The sequence below is a fragment of the Lepeophtheirus salmonis genome, chromosome 13, assembly GCF_016086655.4.
Source record: "Lepeophtheirus salmonis chromosome 13, UVic_Lsal_1.4, whole genome shotgun sequence".
Lineage (NCBI taxonomy): Eukaryota > Metazoa > Arthropoda > Copepoda > Siphonostomatoida > Caligidae > Lepeophtheirus > Lepeophtheirus salmonis.
Genome location: NC_052143.2, coordinates 22,949,811 through 22,970,834, shown reverse-complemented (window position 1 = coordinate 22,970,834; position 21,024 = coordinate 22,949,811). Strand labels below are relative to the sequence as shown.

Genomic DNA, 21,024 nt, shown 5'->3' with positions numbered 1-21,024 from the left:
TATTAATTTGTAAGCAGATGGTGTAACTTTAACCGTAGAGGCGAATTCTGAGTCTCAGCTAATTGCAAGAATAAAAGTCCTACTGAATTATTTTCAGAAGTTTCTAATAAGTTTCGTATTTAAGTGTGAAACAATAAATAAGTGTGCTCCGCTCCCATTTCTGAGTATTACGCTTCAAAAGTCTGCTTGTAGCGAGCTTCCTTTAATGAAATTAACAATTTCCACTACTTCCTTTTGTACTGGCATAAGATCAGGGGAAACATCCTTTGATGCCAAAGCTTCAAAGTGAATGAAACAGTGATTCCAAACAACATCATAAGTTATCATAACCAGTTGTCTCAGATACTCTTTTCACAGCTCCGCTAATTCTACCTGTCATATTTGTTGCACCATCAATTGTTATTCCTTTGAAATTAGCCCAAATACGCAGCAACAACAAACTGACAGTATTTGGATTCAGAAAACCGTAACTTTATGTCTTTAGGTATGATTAGCTGCATTAAAAATGCTACGCTGTGATCACGTGTAGTGCGTCGAGCGTAAGATGAAACTCTGCAAACAAATAAGTCTTACCGAAAAAAAGTAATTCGTCCAACTTTGATATTTTTGAAAACTACTGTTATATTATATATAAGTTTTATATATTATACATCTTTTGCCAGAAATATGATTCTTAACTTTAACGGATAAAATGTTAAATCTAAACTTTGTTTTTTGCATTTTTTTTTTATAATTGACTTTTAGAAAAATGTAAAAGGTAATATATGTAGCATTCCCAGGTTGAAAAACTTTATCTGAACAAGTTTTTTAATCACAAACTGTTTTGTTTAAGGCAAAAAATGTAATCTTCGGGTAAGATATATTAATTTTAGTACTTAACCTCACATATATTATCTGGTACAGATGAAATAACAATTGAGTAATTAGTAAAAACTCAATTAGATTTAATTTTCCCTATGATTTTTGACCATAAAAAATGGTGTCAGGAAAAAGTCATAAAAAAACATTTCACTCTACTTGAGGTTGAGTGACTGAGTCTTGTTCCACTCCGAATAGTAGAACTCTCATGGTCATTGATAAATCCTTAGGAAATCATGTTGGTTAGAATAAAGGACTAAATGGATTCTCAGAATAGGGTTTGAAGGTGAATATCATTAGGCACAAAATATTTACATCATGTTTAAGTACGGGTTCATGTCGAAAAGGAGATTTTTTTAAAAATACCTATAACGGTTGTCAAAGGAGTCTGAAATGAGTACGCATGTCCACTACTTGGTGCATTAAAAAGCGATGATAATCGTGTAACTGTGTTCAAACTCTACATACCGCTTTTTAGTCAACGTGAATAGTAATCACAAATATACATCATTATGAATATAAATTATCTAGATTTTTGCTTAACTTTTAATTGACGAATTTATGTGAAGGAAATTTAGATTAATCACTAAATACAAGGTGAAAAATAATTGTAATAAAAAATATGACAGTGAATTAATTCACTTTTTTAATATTTTATTAGCCAAGTCCAATCTTTTTTTAAATGAGCAAACATCCATCAATACTTTGAAAAATGAATATTAATAATAATAGACAATATAATAAATTCTGTGGTTTTACTAAATACGTGTTTTTTTTCAAATTTATAAATATCAGTGGGTTTCTTTCCTCTGTTTCTTTTGTCAATATAAATATTTATATAAAAGATATCAAGTACAAAAATACATAATTAAGTCACTGTAAGTGATACAAAAAAAATCACCATTTTGTAATAGTAATGGCTATAAAGAGAATAAATACTGTTTCTTGAAAGGAAAAAAAAATATTAATAATGACTCAAATTTTAATAGAGCTTAATCAAAATACCAAATGATTAAATAATAATTATTATTATATATATTAGATAGACGAGGAGGAGGACATTGAATGACTTCATAACTGGATTACAAAAAAAAACTTTAGTATTAAATCATATTTATTGTTAAAAAGAGCGTAAATAGGTCACACTTTATATACCAAGAGAGACAAGTTGGTTACTTTGCATCTTTATGTTGACTAGTGTCAGTTTCAATAATAATAATTAACTAAGCAATCGTTTCAATAATAATCATTGTACATAACAAGTTGTTTAAGAGAAGAATGGGGAAATAGAAAAGAGGAGCACGGGGAATTATCAAAATATTGTTGCTGATTCAATATATCATTTATTATTTCATGTGCGTCCAGGTAATTCATCATATAATGAATTTTTATCCTTCTTTCTTCTTTTTTTTTTAAAAAAGGGCAACCAAAAAGAACTAATCAGCCAAGTAAGTACAGAGTCAATTAAACAAAATAAATTGTTATATACTTTTTCAAAATAATAATAATAATAATTGTAAATGACTAAAGATATAATAATAAAAAGCAAATAACTTATCATGACCCTGCTTCTCAGGTATAAAGCAATGGCTCCTACACACAAAATATTATTTAAATAAGCATCTGCAACAGTAACATAATTATAATTAAAGAATTACTAGAAACATAATGTTTTGATAACAATGTTGACCAGATTATTAATTATTAGCTTTTTAAAAAAGAAGACCCAAGATATTGGATGTGTTATTGTTGTCTGATATCCCCTTAATATTTTTTTTTTTTTTCATAAAGGAAATAAATATATATTTACATTTTTTAAAGGGTTTGATTTGTTTTAAATATTGTTTTTGTGCACTTTCAGTTCATATTTCATTTTGTTTTTTTGTTTTTTTTTTCAAATCTGACTGTAATAACATTGCAGATGTACTTTTTTACGAGATATATATTTAATTTAAAAAAAAAAAAAAAAAGCAATCAGATGGCAATACGATTTGAAGCTCAAAATCACAGGGCTATATATGTAAATTCAAATTAGGGGCGCTGGGGTTATACATCCGGAGGAGGACTGGGGGCAAGCATGGATGAATTTCACTCAATAATAATTTTGGCACCACATTATTCCATGTGAATTAACAAACATAGATATACATACATAGATAAATTTTAATAGCAACTCAACTTTGGCGTTTTCTATATTAATGAAGTAATCACCCACACTTGCTTCATTGAAGGAAATATTATGCGTGCTATAATTCTCATTGAAAAAAGCCCAATATTTTCTTTTTTCTTTAGGTCCGGCAAAAAAAAAAAACATAAGAAAAAATAGAAATATATACGGCAATGATTGTAGAATCAATTTTATAGATAGACATATGTATAAAAATAGCATAATATTGTTGGATGGTATCGTCGTTAATCAGGTAACCAAGATATTGATGAATTATTTAGAATCTCAACATTCTTTTTGGTGAGAAAAAGAGGAGATCATAAATCATTCTTATTAAGGGTTGATAATGATATCAATGGATTGGGTGGAATCGTTTCAATATAGGAAACCCCATATAAATTAATTGAAATGAGATACATTGTGAAAAAAATTGTTAAATATTTATCGCTTAGTACAAAAAAGAGTACTAAGCGCCAGTATCATTGTCCACCAACAGTACAAGCAAGCTTAGCAGATGAATCTTCAAGCCCAGAAAGTTCTGACTTAATGCACAAAGGCTCTTCATTTTCCAGAGGTTCCTTTTTAACAATACCATCTCCTCCTTTAAGAAGAACGGCACAGTGGCCCGCTTTGTGATTCTTAAGCAGCAATTCTAATTCTTCTTTTTGAGTCCTCAGGGACTCTAATTCCTTTTGAAGTGATATTTTTTTCGAATCTAACTCTTCAACTTCATCCTGTAAGTTAAGTGTTTGATCCAACCTACGTTTTCGACATCTAGCAGCGGCTTCTTTATTTCTTTCTCTCCTTAAATCTCTCTTGAGCTTCTCATCGGGAGTTAATTGACTAGAGTCACTGTGATCATCATTGATAGATTTTTCATTGTTTCTTCTACTGGTAGTAGTAGTAGGAATTGTCAACTCAGCACAGGCAGTACTTCTTTTCTTGATGTTGTTATTAATTATGGCACTGTTGTTATTATTGTTGTTAATCATATTGTTATTATTATTGTTGTTGTTGATATTGTTATTATTAATAATTGAAGATGAAATTGGAGAAATTGTAGATGAATTTTGATTGTCCCGATTACTACTATTGATTAAGGAGCAAGGCACAGACGGGAGAGCTATGGACTGTGAAGTATTATTCATGCTCGATACAGGAGTAAGATTAGAAAGCAGGGGTAGTAGAATATTAGTAGGCCCCGGAAGGGCTGCAGCACTTGGGTCTTTGATTAAAGAAGCAATCACAGGTGGGACAGGAGGAGTAGAACTATAAGTCGTGGATTGTTGTGACCCTAAATTATTAGGCGATTGTGGCGGAGGTTGTGTTAGGACCCAGTCCAACGAGGTTTGAAGTTTATCTTCATACTCTGGTAATGGAATATCAACAGAAGGAGGAACAAATCCAGCTGCGTTTTCATGAAGCTCAGGTGGTTCACACGTTAATACAGGTGCATCTCCAGAATCAAGCAACATCTGTTCAATGTTACGTAGAGTTGTTGGTGTTAATGTCGGGGTTGTCAAAGTGGGTGCACCATTGTTGTTTCCGTTGCTACTATTATTATTGTCCAGTAGCGACAACCTAAGTCCCTCTCTAGACATCTTCAGTAAATAAGAGAATTGGAAACTGGAAATAAATAATAGGAAAACAATGAGAGAAGAAGTATGTTATATCTAAGAATACAAGTATGTACTAGGTAATAATAAGGTTTACATATTTTATTTAAACGTAAGAGTGTAACAATTCAAAACATCAAAAAAAATGTTGAACCATGGTATAAAAAGGGTTGAAGCTCCTCCTAATTTCCACCACCATAGGCCGAAAATAAATTATTATTACCGCCGCCACCACTTCCAGATGGTCGATTGTTACTATTATCATTCTTAAATAGAGAGGAATAATAACTACTCAGTACGTTGTTAACATTACTATCAGTACTTTCTCTAGGAGGTACTTCAAGTTTCTTAATTTGATTCAACAAATTTGGACCCGTCTTAATTAAGCTGTCTATCGCCTTTTGCAAAGAAGGATTAATTGGAGCGGATTCATTTTGATCATTTGATCTGGATTCATTATAACGAGAAGATACATCGCTTTTATTATTGAGAATATTGAGGATTTTTTCATAGTAGTCGCCCTGCTTTGCTTGAAAGTTTCCTTGACTATGACCCGAAGATGGACCAGAAAAAGAATGAGAAGGTATATTCCTTTCATTATCATTTCCTAAAACCTCTTCTCTACACTTACAAAGATAGCGGATCAAATCGTCGTAATCACTAAGCGCCAATGTTTTGTTTTGAATTAATAGCTCAAGTAGAGTCATGATTTCCCTAGGATGACTCTTAGGCATGTTCCCTTCATAGTTGCCTCCAGAAGAAAGATTATTTGAGACAAAATAAAAAGCATCATCTAAAGGCATATTTCTATGCTCTTGTTGAACTCCCTGAAGAACGTTTAAAGTAACTGAGCGATTTTCCCTACTCATAGGAGTAATTAGCATAGCATATCGCACTCCACGGTTTGTAATACTACCAAGTACTTTTGAGAGAGGAAAGTCAGGATTTGGATAGAGTACATCTACCTTTAAACCCATACTTATAAGGCGATTCTCAATCGACTCCGCATATTCAATGATTGATCTATTTGAGCAAACTATTTCAACATCATTGGTTCTCCTTTCCTGTTGATTTCCTCTATCAAAGTTTGGTAGATTCGAAGAAATCTCAAATGCAGACATTCCACTAGAACAAGGGGCTCCTTCATAGGGATTTGTATCATTTTGACGAAAAGATGGTCCTGGTTGGATAGATTGACTGAACTGATCATATGCAGCAACATTACGATCACCATAAGGACCACCACCGCTTCTTCCACCCATATTTCCATGATAATGATCCCCATGATCACCCATTTGAGGTTGACTTTGTTGTCTATCATAGAAGGAGGGTTGTTCATCTCTATGATGATCTCTATCTTTTTCAACCCTACCTCCCCACCTTGTAGGTGGACCACCGCCACTATTTTGCCTTCTTCTCGGATTCTCATGACGAGATCTTTTATTTTGACTGTGGAAGGGTACATCTTCTTTTCTTTCGTGTTTGGAATTACGCGCCTTAGCAAGTGATAAAGACATTTTACGACTCTTTATATTTTCTCCATTCTCTTTGGCAATCGCATTTTGAGCCTGATCTGGCGAATCAAACTGAACAAAAGCAAAACTCTTTCTCATAACGATTTCACCAATTCTCCCATATCGTTTAAAAGTAGACTTAATGTCTTCTTCATAAACGGAGGGATCCAAATTCCCAATAAAGATTCTAGAATTTGGAGGAAATTCATCGTGATGTCGTCGATCTTCCATTGTCGTAGTCTTTTTGATGTTAGTTAATTAAAATCCTTTCTGCCGTCATAAAAAAAAAGGAAGAAAAATAAAAAAAATTGAATAATTCACGCATCTTCAAATATGTATATAAATCGAATTTTGTTTTTCAATAGTCAAACCATCCAATCACAAAATTAGTATGAATACAAAATAACTATAATAACAACAATACTTTTTTTTTTAATTATCTAAATAATTTTCTAGTTCTTTTTTATAAAGAAGAATTTAAAAAACAAACAAATAGGAGTAGTGAAATGAAAGGCTCATAGGAATCAGTTCATGAGAAGAAAAAGTGCAGTCTTTGGATGCTATACATCTGAATTTTAAACAACAGTATCTTAAATACTCCTTTCATTTGTTTCATTCAAAATAAACAAATTTTCCGAGTATAGAACATGGATCAAGAGTCCTCTCATTCAGATCCAGAGCTAAATTCATTCACTCCCGTAAATACAGCTGTAACAATAATGGAGTCTTGGAATGAGAATTGAAATGGATCTAAGATTCAATATAACTGAAAAATGGGTTTGGGCTGAAAGCCAGACCTCAACTAAAATGAATAAGTCATGGTGGCCCCTTCGAGGGACATTGGGGAGCAAAAGAAGATATCATTTGTCATTTGGTCGTGACCTCATGCATAAGCAACGCAAGAATAAAATTAAAATTACAGCAAGCATTTCAAGGGGCAAAAGAAAGGTCAAGTCTCCTTCAGGATCCATGAAATCCAATCAAAGGGAGATATTCCAGGGGCAATTCGAATTGGAAATCGAGTCCCAGAACTGAAGAAGAGGGCAAAGGAAAAAGAAGACGAGGATGATATGAATAAAGCGTAAATAAGAGTCGGGTGTTGACCTTAGAGCAATCAAGTAATGAAAACACGGAGAAATCATACCTCAAATAAAAAAGTGAAGTTTCGATGAATGCTTTAGTTTATAAATAATGCGGAAGATCCATAGATTTTTGGGATATTAATATATATGTATAAGTGAGTCAATAGTACTACAATATTAATAGCAGGCAAACTAAAAGCTAGAGTAATAGAAAATAGGATGAATTGTATGCTGATTCTTCTTTTTCTTTCTCTTCTCTTTCTTTTTCTTTCCTCTCCGGCCCTCCCTTTGCCCTTCCCACTAATACTTAGTGTGACAAACGTGAGGTGGGTTTAGCTGAGGGCTAATAAAGTATAGAAGAAAAGGCCAGAGGAAGTTTTATTTCCACGATACAGCCACCAATGCCAATAACAAAACACAAGCCTAACTATATTCATATTCATCAAGAAGTTTTCTTTCAACTTTCTTCCATTAGGGTAGGGACTAGGGAAGGCGTTCTACGTGGTTGATTCGTACGACATAAGTCACCTATTAGATCCAGACGTGGGCAAACTACTAATTTTTCGTTAGTCCGCTAATATGTTAATTTTCTTGACTGTTTCGCTATCGTTAATTCCTATAATTTAGTAGGTTTATGGCTCCGCTTACGGTAATCTACTAATTAAATTATTTTAATACAATGTTCTGTCTAATGACCTTCCCATTCGTTTTGCCCGTCCCAAAATTTTATTTTGATGTAGCAAAAGATCGGGGGCACTTTATATTGGTCAAGAAGGCCAGCTTTAAGTGTTAGTTCTTGAGACTTCTTCGACACTTGACCTCGTGGAAGTGGTTCTAACAGCGGTACATGACTAAAGTAGTGGGTTAAGAAATCTATCCTTTCGAAAACTGGATTTAAGCGATCCCATTAAAAACTAACTCAAAAACGTCAATTATAGCACGGATCTAATAGGGTTTATTTTATAGTAATTAATAATATATTATATAACTTAAATGTATTTTTGTCGTAAGGTATCAAAACCCTGCATTCACATCCGCACAACTGCATTTTTGGAACATTTATTTGAATGAGAATTTATTTGGGCGATGTTAATTTCAGAGATATTTTAATATAATAACCATTAGAAGACAAAAAGAGAACAAAATTGACCATAAATCTAAGGTTAACCCTCCTAACATTCTCACTGAGAATAATGGGAGGATTGTGCATCCTTTTTTAAGATTCTACTCTACAGAGACCCATCGAGCGAAGTGATTGAACCTTATCACACTCAATTAGTTTTATTTTTATTTTTTCCATCACAAAAACTTGCAGAGTTCATACTAAATCTAACGAAAGTCTTAATTGCTCCTGCTTTACTTATTTCATTTGATTTTAAAAGTAAATTTATATTCCATGAATAATAATAATATTAGTTAACAGAATTAAAATGGCACAGTACAATGACTCTTGTGATGTTTTAATAAATTAATTACATAAAAAAATGATCAAACGGATGAGTTAGAGTAAGTCGTGACACTGGACTAGTGGAAGCTCTCAAAGTACCTTTTTTTCAAAGATCCAAACTGTTTTGGAACCTTACATAAATATATTTACGTCTATCATTATCATAACTAGACTCAGTTCTTAAATTAATTTATCTTTAATCTTTTTGTTTGGGTAAAATAATACACGTTAAATGAATTGCGATGAATTAACGCTTAAGATTGTAATGGACAATGTTGTAATATATCGTTGGTTTTTTTTAAATTGTGTCAGTTCCCATTGTGATAACCAATCTCACTAATTAAGATTGTCCGACATTCTATTCTAATGAAATAGTCAAAAGTATGTATCATAATGCATCCCAATTGATACTCGTTAAATAAACTTCAAATAACATAACAAAATATATCCATAAAAAAATTTGTCTAGATGAAAAGTCAATCTTTTAGTTAAATTGCCAAATCGAAATTTGCGAAGAAAATTTCAGAAAAACAATTTTGCCCTAATTTTGTAAAAAAAGTAGTTAACATCATTTATTAGCATTCTAAAGAGAAACACAAACCTACCAACATTTTTTTTGTACTTGCAAAGACAAAAAAGTCATAGAGAATAATGTCCAAAAAATAACACTCTATAATTGGTACTTTTTTTTCATATATAGCAACAATTATCGAATAAAATGTTTTGGAAATTGAAAATTGACGTTTGATGAAAAAAATAGAAAAAAAAACTAAAAATTATTCTTAAAATGACAGATATTTCAGTCAAACATCAATTTTTTAGTGTCATATTTTATATCAAACGAACTTCCAGACAAATTTCTACAAACTTTATTTTACCTACAAATCTAATATTACATTAGAAATCCCTTTTTTTTTTTTGCACCTTAAAAAAACGAAACTACAATTTTCATCGATTTTTTTTTTTTTTTTTTGCTCATAACTTTTTATGATTTTGAATAAATTTAGAAAACGTCGTTATTCGTATAATTGCTTTTTGACACCCTAGCCAGCTTTTATTTATAACTCAACCCCGTATCTAGTCTCCTTGGCCTCCAAAAATAGTTTTTGTGTTTTGGATATATAATAAGCCTGCCTTATTATAAGAGTCCCCTACCACCCCATTAATTAAATTTTAATATTAGCTTTTATTTTTATCTATATTTACAAAATACATCATGTTTAATGTCCTCTGGATGGTGTAAAAAAATACAAAAATTAATTTGTAGGCGACAAAAGCATACAATTTGGAATATATAGATCATTTTCGTGTTTCTTGATGTAAAATAAATTATGAGCAAACAATCTTGACCCAAGTTACATGTGCAATACAAAGTTGAAATTTTATGGGCTAGTGTAATCAATAATGTATTTATTCATAACTTATGAAAAAATACATTATTAATAAATGATAATAATTTTGGACAGTATTTTATCTTAAATGAATAAAAAGTTGAGTGATTACAATTATATTATTATTATAATATTATTTGTTACGTTTAAAAAAGAAGGATCAAAAGAATATTTAGGAAAGACCGTGTCACAAAAAATTGCTACATCTTCTGTATATATATATATATATAATAGACTTTTTGTGTGTGTGTCCTTTATGCGTGCCCATTACGTTGAACTTAGGACCAATAAGTAAGCTTTCCTAGATCCGTAAAAACATTGGCAAAAATTACTTCGAAGTCGATTCTAAACTCTAGTCTTAGTCCAACAAATACCTTTTAACATAACCATAATCATGACTTCCCAACCAATGTTGTATAGCCAAGAATAGTTACAATATTAATTCATTATCTTACTCAGTTTTTAATAAGCTTGTGTTATGTGTTCGTCACTAATTCCTTTCCTACCTTCTCATCTTTTAGTTATTGTTATTATTTAATATATGTTTAAAGTACTATCCTCATTCTTCTTCATAAAAATAGCCGTGCATTGTGTATATTTGTCAAAGTGGTAATGATTATGTATTAATAATGAATTCAGTTAGGTCCCATTCAAATTTTGGAATGTGATTGTAAAAAGCTTTTTTTCTATGTTTTAACCCGACCCACTATAAATAAATGAAATTAGGAACCCTTCTCCTTAAGAGTTTGAAATTTTGTTGGTTTTCACCCACCTATCTAGATTAAGAGCTGAATTCAGACTTTGTTTCCTACTCCTCAAAATAGAAGACGAAGCAGAGTTAACTTAAGGCGAAAGAAAACTCAAGAACTTCAATAAAAAAGCAGTAGATTGTGCATGAGAACTCTCTCTCTGTTCCTCACTATATCTTTCAGTCTATTATTCTGTCGTTTTATAGAGCTTTAAAGTTCATACATGTAGAAGTATACGATAATTTCGTAGAATATCTGGAGGAATTTATATATTCTTGAGCATAGATGGAATAATTCACGAGGTCAAAAGACCCTATCATTGATCTTGATGTGAAGGAGCATCTACACAATAAAGGATATTTCCATTAAGGGAGATTTTAATTGTTTTTTTTTACTCTTTCGGACCTTATCTCGACTTTCTGTAACAAAATCATCGTCTTGAAAATGAAGAGAGCAAACTCGTGAATTCTTAGTTGTCTAGATTCCACCAGCTCGCCTAAGAATTGCTCTAAGCCAGACACTTTTTAAGCATTCATCATGAGGAAACGAGTGTAAAGACACAGTAGGGTCCTATGGTGCATTTTTATATGCAACATGATTTTAAATTCATTAGGTGCATATATTATATAACGACGACCAAATAATTGTGTCTTCTCTTAATTATTATCAATAATGTAATAGTTCAAAAAAGTAATTATGGAGTCAGTTTAATCAATTTTCTTACAAGCTTCCTTAAATTCCAGTCTCGGCAATATTACCTTCGCGATCATTATAATATTCCGTGATATAGAGTGAATAATCTAGGATTAAATCCAAGTTATACAAATGAGGAACAATAAAAAATTTCATCGTGACTTTTAAGAAAAATATAATAAACTAAATTACAGGATCAGAAAGAAAAAATTAAAAGCGTGAGTCTTCCATATAGGTTTGGCTACAAAAAATCAAAATAACTGAATCGAGGACTTTAAATAGATTCCTAGGATGTATATTGAGTGTAGAATTTCGTTGACACCAATATGACTCCTATTTGTTGGATAAACAGTGAGTTATTGCACTTTTTCTAAGCCGAAAATTAAATTTTCTTCTCATATCTCCTCAAAAAAATGACGTCACTTGTTCTTTTGAATTTTATATTTATATAGCTAGATACCCCATCCTATAGCTAACTACATCTGTTTACGTTTATTTCACTAATTATATTACAACGCAACCTTTCGTTAAATCGAAAGGTTATATCTCAAATTATAAACTAATAAATTGTAATAAAGTGGGTATTTTAAATTATAATTAAAAATATATAACATAAGATCACACTTCCTTCTAGTATAGCATCACACTTTCGATTGAAGTCATTTTTTTAAATTACTTTTATTTTTGTGTTTATTTCCTTCATTCAAGGAATCCTAAACAACATGTTTAAATATTCCTTGCTTCTTCTCAAAGCTGCTCACAGCTAAATTTATGGAACGTCATGACAGCCATGATGCTCTTTTCACAAACATTTTTGATATTATTAGGGTGACCACGTTAATTTTCGTTTTTTTTAAACATACCTTCAGATAATATTATTTTCATCTATAATTATAATAAAAACAGGAATAAAATATGTGCAATGATCTTAATACATAAACATATCTAATATATCGCATTTGGTTAAATAAACCATCAGCATATTAAGAAAAAATTCAAGAACCGTCAGTTAAAGACAGGTCCCAGGACTGCACTGTATTAAATAAATTGGAGCCACTAAAACACTACTTATTATTACATAGTCTGCTTGTTATCTTATGTACACATATGAATTACATAAAATAAATTTAATTATAACTAAGAAATGATTCTGGGATTCATTATTTAGCAAGTCATATAAAATATAATATATTAATTTGTAATATTACATAACTTGAATAACTAATTTCTGAGATTAAATAATTACGAGTAAGTACGTTCTCATTTTATAATTATATTAAAGATACTTTAAAGAGAGAGGCCACCGACAAATAATATACACCTTGATAACTTAATAGCCGATAACTGATAAGTATAAAATAGTCTACTTGCGCTATGAAGATCTTTAATTTGATGTTAGGGATAGGATTATGTAAATAAATATTTCAGGTTTATCTTCTCGTATTCTGCAAATATGGCCTATCCCTAGTCATTTTTTGATCGAGGGTGTGTGAATGAGTGACCATATTTGAGGTACATTATTTTTGTATTAATTATCTTCTAGTTATAGATAATTCATATGATATATCACTGAATATCAAGGTGGAGGAGATCAACGTTAAAAGAATTGTTTAAATAAGTGGTGAAGTTGTATGTCGTTTGAAGCAGCTGAAAGGCAGGTGTGCATGCATGAAGTCGTGGAGGAAGTAAGAGAAGCATTGCATAATACTATTTTGAGCTGAAGTAAAGCGAGAATGCCTTCCCTCAAGTCACTCATCACGCTAGGAATCACAACTGGGACCTCCATCTTTACGGTTTACTACGTGCACAAGATACAAAGAGACGAAAGGGAGAGGATGCATCAAGGAGTTGTCCGGGACGTTGCACGAAGAACTGCTAATGCATAATCACAATGGTTACATGTGCCTAAAAAAATAAAACATTACTTTCCATTCTTAGAGACTTCATTTTTGAATAGTTATTATTAAGTTATTAGTTCATTATGAGTGAGGAATTGAGTCAAAGAGAGAAAATGATGTCTGCATGCGTTGGATCCGCATTAGTTTCCTTCAGTATGACTCCATTGGACGTTGTCAAAATTCGTCTACAGTCCCAGACGCGTCATTCTTCTACTTGCTCGTATTTTTTATACTCAAATGGCCTTGGCGACCATTTGTGTCAAAGGTAACTTATTGCAAGATTCATATTATTATTTTGAATGGATTGTCCGTTATTTTCGATTGTATTATTCCAGAGTAGTCAATGGTGATGCCCTTAGAAAGGATATCTGCTCTTGCCGGTGGTATAACCGTCCTAAATATTTCAATGGTACATTGGATGCTTTTGTTAAGATATCTCGAGCCGAGGGAATTTCCTCTCTTTGGAGTGGACTCTCTCCTACATTGGTTCTCTCTCTTCCAACTACTGTCATTTACTTTCTTACATATGAATCCCTTAGAATGAAATTTATCTCAAGAAATACATTCAGTAACGATAATGTATCAAGTGGTGTTGCGGGAGGCATTGCTCGCATATGGGCTGTCACATTAGTAAGTCCTTTGGAATTGGTTAGAACAAAAATGCAATCTCAAAAAATGTCATTCAGTGAAGTCCGACACGCAATATTCAGTCTTATAAAGAACAGTGGACCTCTCTCCTTATGGAAAGGTCTCACTGCCACGATGTTTCGGGACGTTCCCTTTTCATCACTTTATTGGCCTACCTACGAAACAGTCAAACATCACCTATGTAAGGAAAACCGACCTCCCAGATTCGTGGACAATTTGATTTCCGGTGGGATCGCTGGAGGACTTTCTTCTGCCCTAACAACACCCTTTGACGTAATTAAAACAAAGAGGCAAATTGAACTAGGCACAAAGCATACCACCAATTTTGCCGTCGCTCAGAGAATAGTTTCCGAAAATGGATTCAAAGGTCTTCTTGCCGGACTTACACCTAGAGTTATGAAAGTATCACCTGCGTGTGCCATCATGATTTCTTCTTATGAATATTGTAAATCATTTTTTTTAAGTAGACATAATAAATCTTGAAGTCGCTATTGTTATTCTTTAAGTACTTTATTTTATATTTATTTCACTATGGCGAAATAGCAATACGAAACTCCGAGGCAATATTTCGTTTATTTACATAAAACATTGGGTTATTCTTAAGTGGATATTCAATCAAAAAAATTATTTCCTTAAATTTTTCTGCAGTAAATCACTCGGGACATTCTTCTTCTTCATATTGAACAATAAAAGTTCAATCAATACTAACATAATCCCAAAATTAAAGATTTGATTAAGTATAATTAAAGGATATTTCTTGGGTAAGGAATGGGGGTCAAATGCTAAGATTACATAGCCGAAGGAAGTCAATTTTAGGTATAAGTAATTCAGAAAAAAAAAGTGGGATGCATTTGGGGAGCTGGGGAGGAGGAAATCATATCATTGGGCGAGGGGCTGAAGAAAGTATAAGTATATTTTTACTCTTCTTTTTCCCCTTCTTGTTCTTAACTACAACAACTCCAGTGCTTAAATCAAAATTTATAGAAGGTTTGCCGGGTACAACCGTCGGGGAGTCCTCATTTTCAACCAAATCATATGAAGAGGCAGCAATAGATTGTACGTTGCTACCCCATCCACCTGACGCAGTGGCATGACTGACTCCGCCGTTTCCTAAAGATGGAAAGGTATCGCTTCGAGTCATCGGAGGACGATTCGAATTTCCTTGACGGATAACCTAGATAATTTCACATTTTAATGAAATCTAATAAACAGTATAATCTGGCTTACCTTTGCAAAAGTTGCCACACCTTCTTCCTCGTAAGAACTTGCATTTTCAAAGTTGCTAAAATTTGAATCATTACTTATTGTTGTTAAAAAAAATGAAAAGAAAAAAAAAGATGACAATTTTACCTCTCATGGGATATATCTTGTCCAATATCTGGGAAATGAAAGATGGACTCAATTCTATATTTAGGATCAGGATATTTCCCCATGAGCTTATTTTCCTCAATCATAATTTTCTTCTCCCTCTTTCTTTCATCCCTTGCCTTACGATTCCTTTTCCTTTTTCTATTCTCAATCTGTTGCTTAAACTCATCAACCACTTGGTCATCAAAATGAATAGATGTCAAGTTAAGTTCAAGAAACTCAATATTAGAAAGAAGGGGTAGATGATGAAGATAACGAAACTTGGAGCGTAGCTCCTCCGTAACTGTAACAATCTCTTTTTCTAATATTTTGCCTTTGATTGAGGATGGGGCATCCTTCAAATCCCCAAATTGGCGTTCCAACATTTTTGCATTTAGACCATGAAGAAAAATTTTCTGTCCATCTGAAGATTGATAAAAGTTATAAAACTCTTTCCGACCATTCATGCATAATTTATTATTCATATCCTCCTCATGTTCATGTCTACCACGAAGATTTTCAAACGTAGGAATATAAGCCGAGCACTGATGAGCATTATTGCCTAGATTTAATGATAGCTTATCAAGTTCTGGTAAGCTATTATCAGAAGATTCAACCTCCGCAAGAAGATTTTTAGATCGTTCGTCAAGAGAATTTAAAGCTTCTAATATAAAACATGATTCAGGTTCATCTTTCTCCATCCTACAGATTAAAAATAAGATAAATTACTAATTTTTCATCATAACAGTACTACTCTTTTTCTTACTCATAGCATTGAATTAGAGTATTCTTCTCTTCTTCAATTATACAAGAAACTATTTGCTCAGGGGATGCAAGTACGATCTTGGAGTACGTGATATATTGTTGATCTAGATTTGGATACTTTCCTTCGTATTCCTCTAAATATTTTGTTGTGAGATAAGCAAACATCGAAGTTCTATTCCGTCTCATCAAATTCAATTCAATTTCATCACCAATGGTATGCTCAGAGAACGGTTCCGTGACAACACTATAATATAAATAGATATGTAGATAAATCATCATAAAAATTTCAGATTTTAAAAAGCGTATACCTTTTCAAATCCTCTTTATAGACAGATTCATCACATATAGGACACTTTCTCCAATTATCATCAGAGAGTGCCAAATAATGAAGAATGCACTGCCAACAGTAGATATGACCACAACGTGTCATTTTTGCTACTTTGGGCTGATATAGACAAATAGGACAAGATGGATGGTCGTTAGTTCTTAGAGTAACCCTCTCAATTGCTTCCCAATCAAGTGGAAGATCAGGATCATTAATATGCTCACTGTAATCTCGATTATTCTTCACCAGAAATTGGCAACTACATATTAAATGACAGTAATAAAGGGAATGATGCATAGAAATGTTAACATTACTTGGCTTGAAGATAATGCTCCTTTGTGTATTTAAACCGTGGAGACACTTGTTTCCTCTTATTTGACTCTCTTTCATGCGGAATCTTCCTAACATCATTGTATCCTCTATGGGGTCCATAATCAAAATTAAGTAAATGATTATAATTCGACTTTTTGGACCCTCTATTGTAAACTGATCCAACTTGAAGATAATTCCCATCCCCCTGGGATATCATCTCTTTGGAGGGAGCCGCTTTCGGAGACTTTCCACCATTAGATCTACGTCCACCATAATTTTGGGGTGTATTGGGAGTAAGACCATGGTTATAGGATTTGGATGGACGCCCCCCCTTTTGCCGTGCCCCAGTAGAGGAGGCATGACGAGGTCTTCCATTCCCAGCATCTGTTCAAAAGTCAAAACCAAATGGAGGGAGGAATGCAAACAGAATCACTAATTAACAACTACCTTGCTTCTTAGATCCGAGCTCGGAATTCCCGTTGGACCTGCAGGAAACTTGTGGATTCCAAGAGTCCGACATTGCAATTTTTGGAGAGGGAGAACGACTCCTCATAGACTGAACAGAGAGTATTCCAATAATTTCTTGATAATAACTTCATCTTGACCTCAAAAAAGAGCCATAATTTGATTTCCAAAGATACAAAAAAAACTCAAGGAATGTCTTGATCAATTACTTCAAAAAGATTCTCGTTCTTCGCTTCACAACCGAAATAACTATCCTTCCCCAAAGGACGAGTCGCTTTATCAGGGGATCGCTTCAATCAAAGGCCTTCCAAACTCTTATGACCCTAAAGAACTCTCTCTAATGAGTGAGAGTCCAAGAGAAATCCCAATTTTACCAACACACAAAAATTTTTAATATTCCCTTAATTCTATTACAAAGGAATAGAAATTCTCCTTTTTTTCTCTCTTACAACTTATCTTACATCTACTTCTTTTCCTTTTCCATTTTGTGAAAAATGACGTCATTGGTCTAACTACACGTTTCTCTTTGCCACCATATTATGTCATGCGTTCAGTATGTACCTTCTTTAAATGATATTTCATTATTTTATTTGATGTGTATTCTGCCAGAACAAGAGAAGGAGGTTAAGTGAGAATGAGGCCATGACTTTATGAATATCCCTAATAAATAGTTAATGTATATTCCTGTCCTTTCTTCTCTAAAGTACTCAAGTAACTTTATCTCCATAATAATTCTAACTATTAAAACGCAGTTATAACTCATAATTCTACGTTTTGGGGTATGATTGCTTAGTTCTCTTTTTGTCACATTGTGAAATATTTGGGGGAGCATTTTACATAGCACATCTTTGATACCTTAAAATTTAAACTTACCTCATGATTTTTATATCAATAATCAATCTATTTGTTATCCAGATTTCATGTAGATAATCGAGTGTAATAATAATGGATATACATATTTGTGGTACTTATATATGCATTAAGATAATGTATAAAAAGCAACTGAGCGTAGGGCAGTAGGGAGAAGTTGAGCATAAAAAATATTTGGATACAAGATGTAATATAATATTATATTATTGCAAATACATATATTATGTAACTATAATATTATAAATTATTAGCAAAGACATATATTATATAAATCATGTTGTTTTCGCACAGAGAGTAGACGTCATACTCTCAACTCGTTTTGATTACGTGCGATTGGAATATCTCCAAAAGGAATAAGGGTAGTTTTAAAATTTTTTTTTTTAGATAAAATCATAACATACCACAATGCTTCAAAGTTAAAAAGATTAAAATAATTTACCATCACATCCGTTGATTTATATCAATTAAAAAAAAACCATATGACTACAATTAGTAAATGTTAAATGTATAGTCATTGATTAAATTTTTACATAATTTATTAAAAAAACCCAAATATTAACAGTTTTTGGAAAAAAAATATTTTTTTTGGATTTCACATGTAATTAATTGAATTCACAAGTACAAGTAAATTAGGAAAAGGAAAGCAAAAATTGCATATATCAAATTATTAAATGCCGTCCGTCATTTTTGGTACTTTAAAACGGAAATCTTGTGTGGAAAAAAGTTTAAGTTCAAAAAATTAAAGAATAGAATGCCTGAACGGAAATTAATTATGAATTAACAAATGAGCAAAAAAATGTGACGGGTAAAAACCTGTGATGCATCTATGTCTGATCTGCAAAAAATCTTATTCTCAGTTTTACTCAATTTACAGCAAAATACTCATTGCCGTTTTAGAAATGGCCCATTGGGGGCATTTGGTCTAGGCAAAAATAGGAGCTTCAACCGAACTATTTCTTTAAAAAACAAAACATATAGAATGAAATTCAAATTTTAAAAACAAAATCTTTTCTATTGGCCTCGCTCACCGTAAACCCATTCATGATTATAATTTAAGGTAACAGTGCAGAAAAAGTTAAATTTCTTAATAAACTAAGTATATTTGAGTTCAAATTTGATCGCAATTAGATCAATTGTTGCAAAGTTTTCTAATTTTTGATGAGCATAATAAATAAGTCAGTAAAGAAAACAGAAAACAGGATTTATTTATAATAGAAATCCCATTTACGGTTTTAAAGATAAGCTTTTACTATATGTATTTGTCTTATAAATAAAGAAAATTTGTCTATGATATAAATATAATTCAATAATTTGGCAAATTTTTACCTCATTTATTGTCGTGGATTACAAATAAAACCAACCGAAGTCGTCTTAAATCATAAAATTAGTATATAATGTGAATTTTTTATCTTTTATACATTTGTTACCAAAATATAAAAAAACTGAACGAGAGGAAGATGAAAAATATCATTTCAAATTTTTGAAGTGAGGAGACCTTCTGACAAATTCCGATGTCAATAAAACGTGTAACGGTCATCCCATACAGCTGAAATATGATATACCTTTTCTCTGTTTTACCTTTAAATGAACATCTAGCAAGAAAAAAGTATTTTTGTAGACAAATGAATTTGGTCAAGAATAGATCATGTGGTCGTCGTATCATTTAAACCACCAGCATATATATTTGATATGCTTATCTTATTGGTTAATTTAGATATTCTTATTTTGGAAAACATTATGTCTGTAATTAAATCATTTAGTCGTCAATTCCAGGAATGGTACTTTAATATGAACTTGTTCATTCTGATTATATAAGAATTCATAAGACTTTATAGGCGATTTAAAAGTACAAAACGGGAAATAAGCGTCTTTGACCCCTTCCCCAACCTCTTATGCAACATACTACCGCTCTTTAGTCGATACCCCCCTCCACTAAACAAATTTAAAAAAATAATAATAAACTAATGATTGGAAAAAATATTTCAATTTAATATTTTACAACAAAAAATTACTAAGTAATCCTACAACTTATAAAAAAACCTGTTAAGATGGGTACTAAGGAAAAATACATATTCTTATTGATTCTTAAATAATAAAATTATTTCACTTTGTTGGATAATAAAATATAGGACCCTAACTTTCTAAAATATTATAATATTGTTGAGGGGCCCTTTTTTAATAAATCCAAACATTTATGTAAAAATATAATTTAAAAAATTTTATATGGTGGGACCTTTTTAATTTTTTGGCATTTTTGAATGGATTGTGTGAATAATTTTCGATTGACATTAATTTTCTTTTCTTTTTAAAAATAACTTTTTTTATAAATTTGTTTTCATTGTTTATATTTCATAATTATTTCTCAAGTATGTTACGTAACGCTTTTAGGGCCCCTCTCCCCTAACAATTTCGTAACAGCTTATAACAAAAATGGCAGATTTAAGATAAGGAGCAAAATAAATTGTTGTGTTGACTCTAACTTGGGGTTGTACTACGACCCAGTCAACAAAAACTAAGAAATTTTTTCATTTATGACATCATGAGAAGTTTTTTAATTCTCATCTTCAGAATATTAATACTAAATTAACATTAAATAATAAAATTTATAATAAAATGAATACAAGAATTTAAAATAACCATAGCTTTTTAGTTATAGTTTAACAAAATTTTACATTTTCGATTTTTTAGGTTCTATAGTATTTTGATTATTTGTAGTACTCTGAAATTACTTATTTTTTATTACATGTATCAAGTTCATTGCGTAATTTCAATATGTATTTATTGGTTATTTTTATAGTTCTTGTATAAGTTTAGCATTATTTTGCGAACGTCGCAAATACTTGCATTTTAGGTTTTTTCTTAGAGAATTTTACTTTC

At 31.7% G+C, this 21,024-nt stretch overlaps 4 protein-coding genes across 6 annotated transcripts; 1 reads left to right on the top strand and 3 right to left on the bottom strand.

The window, feature by feature from the left end:
- Window positions 1–1,495: 1,495 nt before the first annotated feature.
- LOC139904683 (uncharacterized) lies at window positions 1,496–4,626 on the bottom strand. Its single transcript, XM_071892549.1, has one exon. The coding sequence runs from the start codon at window positions 4,624–4,626 to the stop codon at window positions 3,505–3,507; it is 1,122 nt and encodes a 373-aa protein (XP_071748650.1). The 3' UTR covers window positions 1,496–3,504.
- A 25-nt stretch (window positions 4,627–4,651) lies between these two features.
- Window positions 4,652–7,541, bottom strand: Neos (nuclear receptor coactivator protein neosin). The gene is made up of 2 exons (XM_040722764.2): window positions 7,300–7,541; window positions 4,652–6,425 (listed from the first exon to the last, which is right to left on the bottom strand). Exon 2 carries the CDS (start codon window positions 6,384–6,386, stop codon window positions 4,824–4,826), a length of 1,563 nt encoding a protein of 520 aa, XP_040578698.1. The 5' UTR covers window positions 6,387–6,425; window positions 7,300–7,541; the 3' UTR covers window positions 4,652–4,823.
- A 3,818-nt stretch (window positions 7,542–11,359) lies between these two features.
- On the top strand, window positions 11,360–14,560 carry LOC121128659 (mitochondrial glutathione transporter SLC25A40). 3 transcript variants are annotated; one of them, XM_071892550.1, is made up of 3 exons: window positions 11,360–11,868; window positions 13,061–13,680; window positions 13,751–14,560. In XM_071892550.1, exons 2-3 carry the CDS (start codon window positions 13,499–13,501, stop codon window positions 14,544–14,546), a joined length of 978 nt encoding a protein of 325 aa, XP_071748651.1. In that variant the 5' UTR covers window positions 11,360–11,868; window positions 13,061–13,498; the 3' UTR covers window positions 14,547–14,560. The 3 variants fall into 3 exon arrangements, with proteins under 3 accessions (XP_071748651.1, XP_071748652.1, XP_040580183.1); XM_071892551.1 differs by lacking the exon at window positions 11,360–11,868 and adding an exon at window positions 12,812–13,002; XM_040724249.2 differs by lacking the exon at window positions 11,360–11,868 and adding an exon at window positions 12,989–13,029 and having other exon boundaries at window positions 13,099–13,680.
- On the bottom strand, window positions 14,558–19,698 carry LOC121128658 (E3 ubiquitin-protein ligase RNF10). Its single transcript, XM_040724246.2, has 7 exons — window positions 17,260–19,698; window positions 16,815–17,196; window positions 16,484–16,759; window positions 16,177–16,419; window positions 15,414–16,112; window positions 15,291–15,345; window positions 14,558–15,237 (listed from the first exon to the last, which is right to left on the bottom strand). The coding sequence occupies exons 1-7, from the start codon at window positions 17,363–17,365 to the stop codon at window positions 14,938–14,940; spliced, it is 2,061 nt and encodes a 686-aa protein (XP_040580180.1). The 5' UTR covers window positions 17,366–19,698; the 3' UTR covers window positions 14,558–14,937.
- Window positions 19,699–21,024: the final 1,326 nt, after the last annotated feature.

Bases quoted from the DNA above. Each gene is read 5' to 3' on its own strand.
- LOC121128659 (XM_071892550.1), top strand. From the start codon at position 13,499: ATGAGTGAGGAATTGAGTCAAAGAGAGAAAATGATGTCTGCATGCGTT. The intron at 13,681-13,750 runs GTAACTTATTGC...GTATTATTCCAG, and splicing joins GGCGACCATTTGTGTCAAAG to AGTAGTCAATGGTGATGCCC.
- Neos (XM_040722764.2), bottom strand. From the start codon at position 6,386: ATGGAAGATCGACGACATCACGATGAATTTCCTCCAAATTCTAGAATC.
- LOC121128658 (XM_040724246.2), bottom strand. From the start codon at position 17,365: ATGAGGAGTCGTTCTCCCTCTCCAAAAATTGCAATGTCGGACTCTTGG. The intron at 17,197-17,259 runs GTAGTTGTTAAT...ACTTTTGAACAG, and splicing joins GCTCGGATCTAAGAAGCAAG to ATGCTGGGAATGGAAGACCT. The intron at 16,113-16,176 runs GTAAGAAAAAGA...TTTAATCTGTAG, and splicing joins ACTCTAATTCAATGCTATGA to GATGGAGAAAGATGAACCTG.
- LOC139904683 (XM_071892549.1), bottom strand. From the start codon at position 4,626: ATGTCTAGAGAGGGACTTAGGTTGTCGCTACTGGACAATAATAATAGT.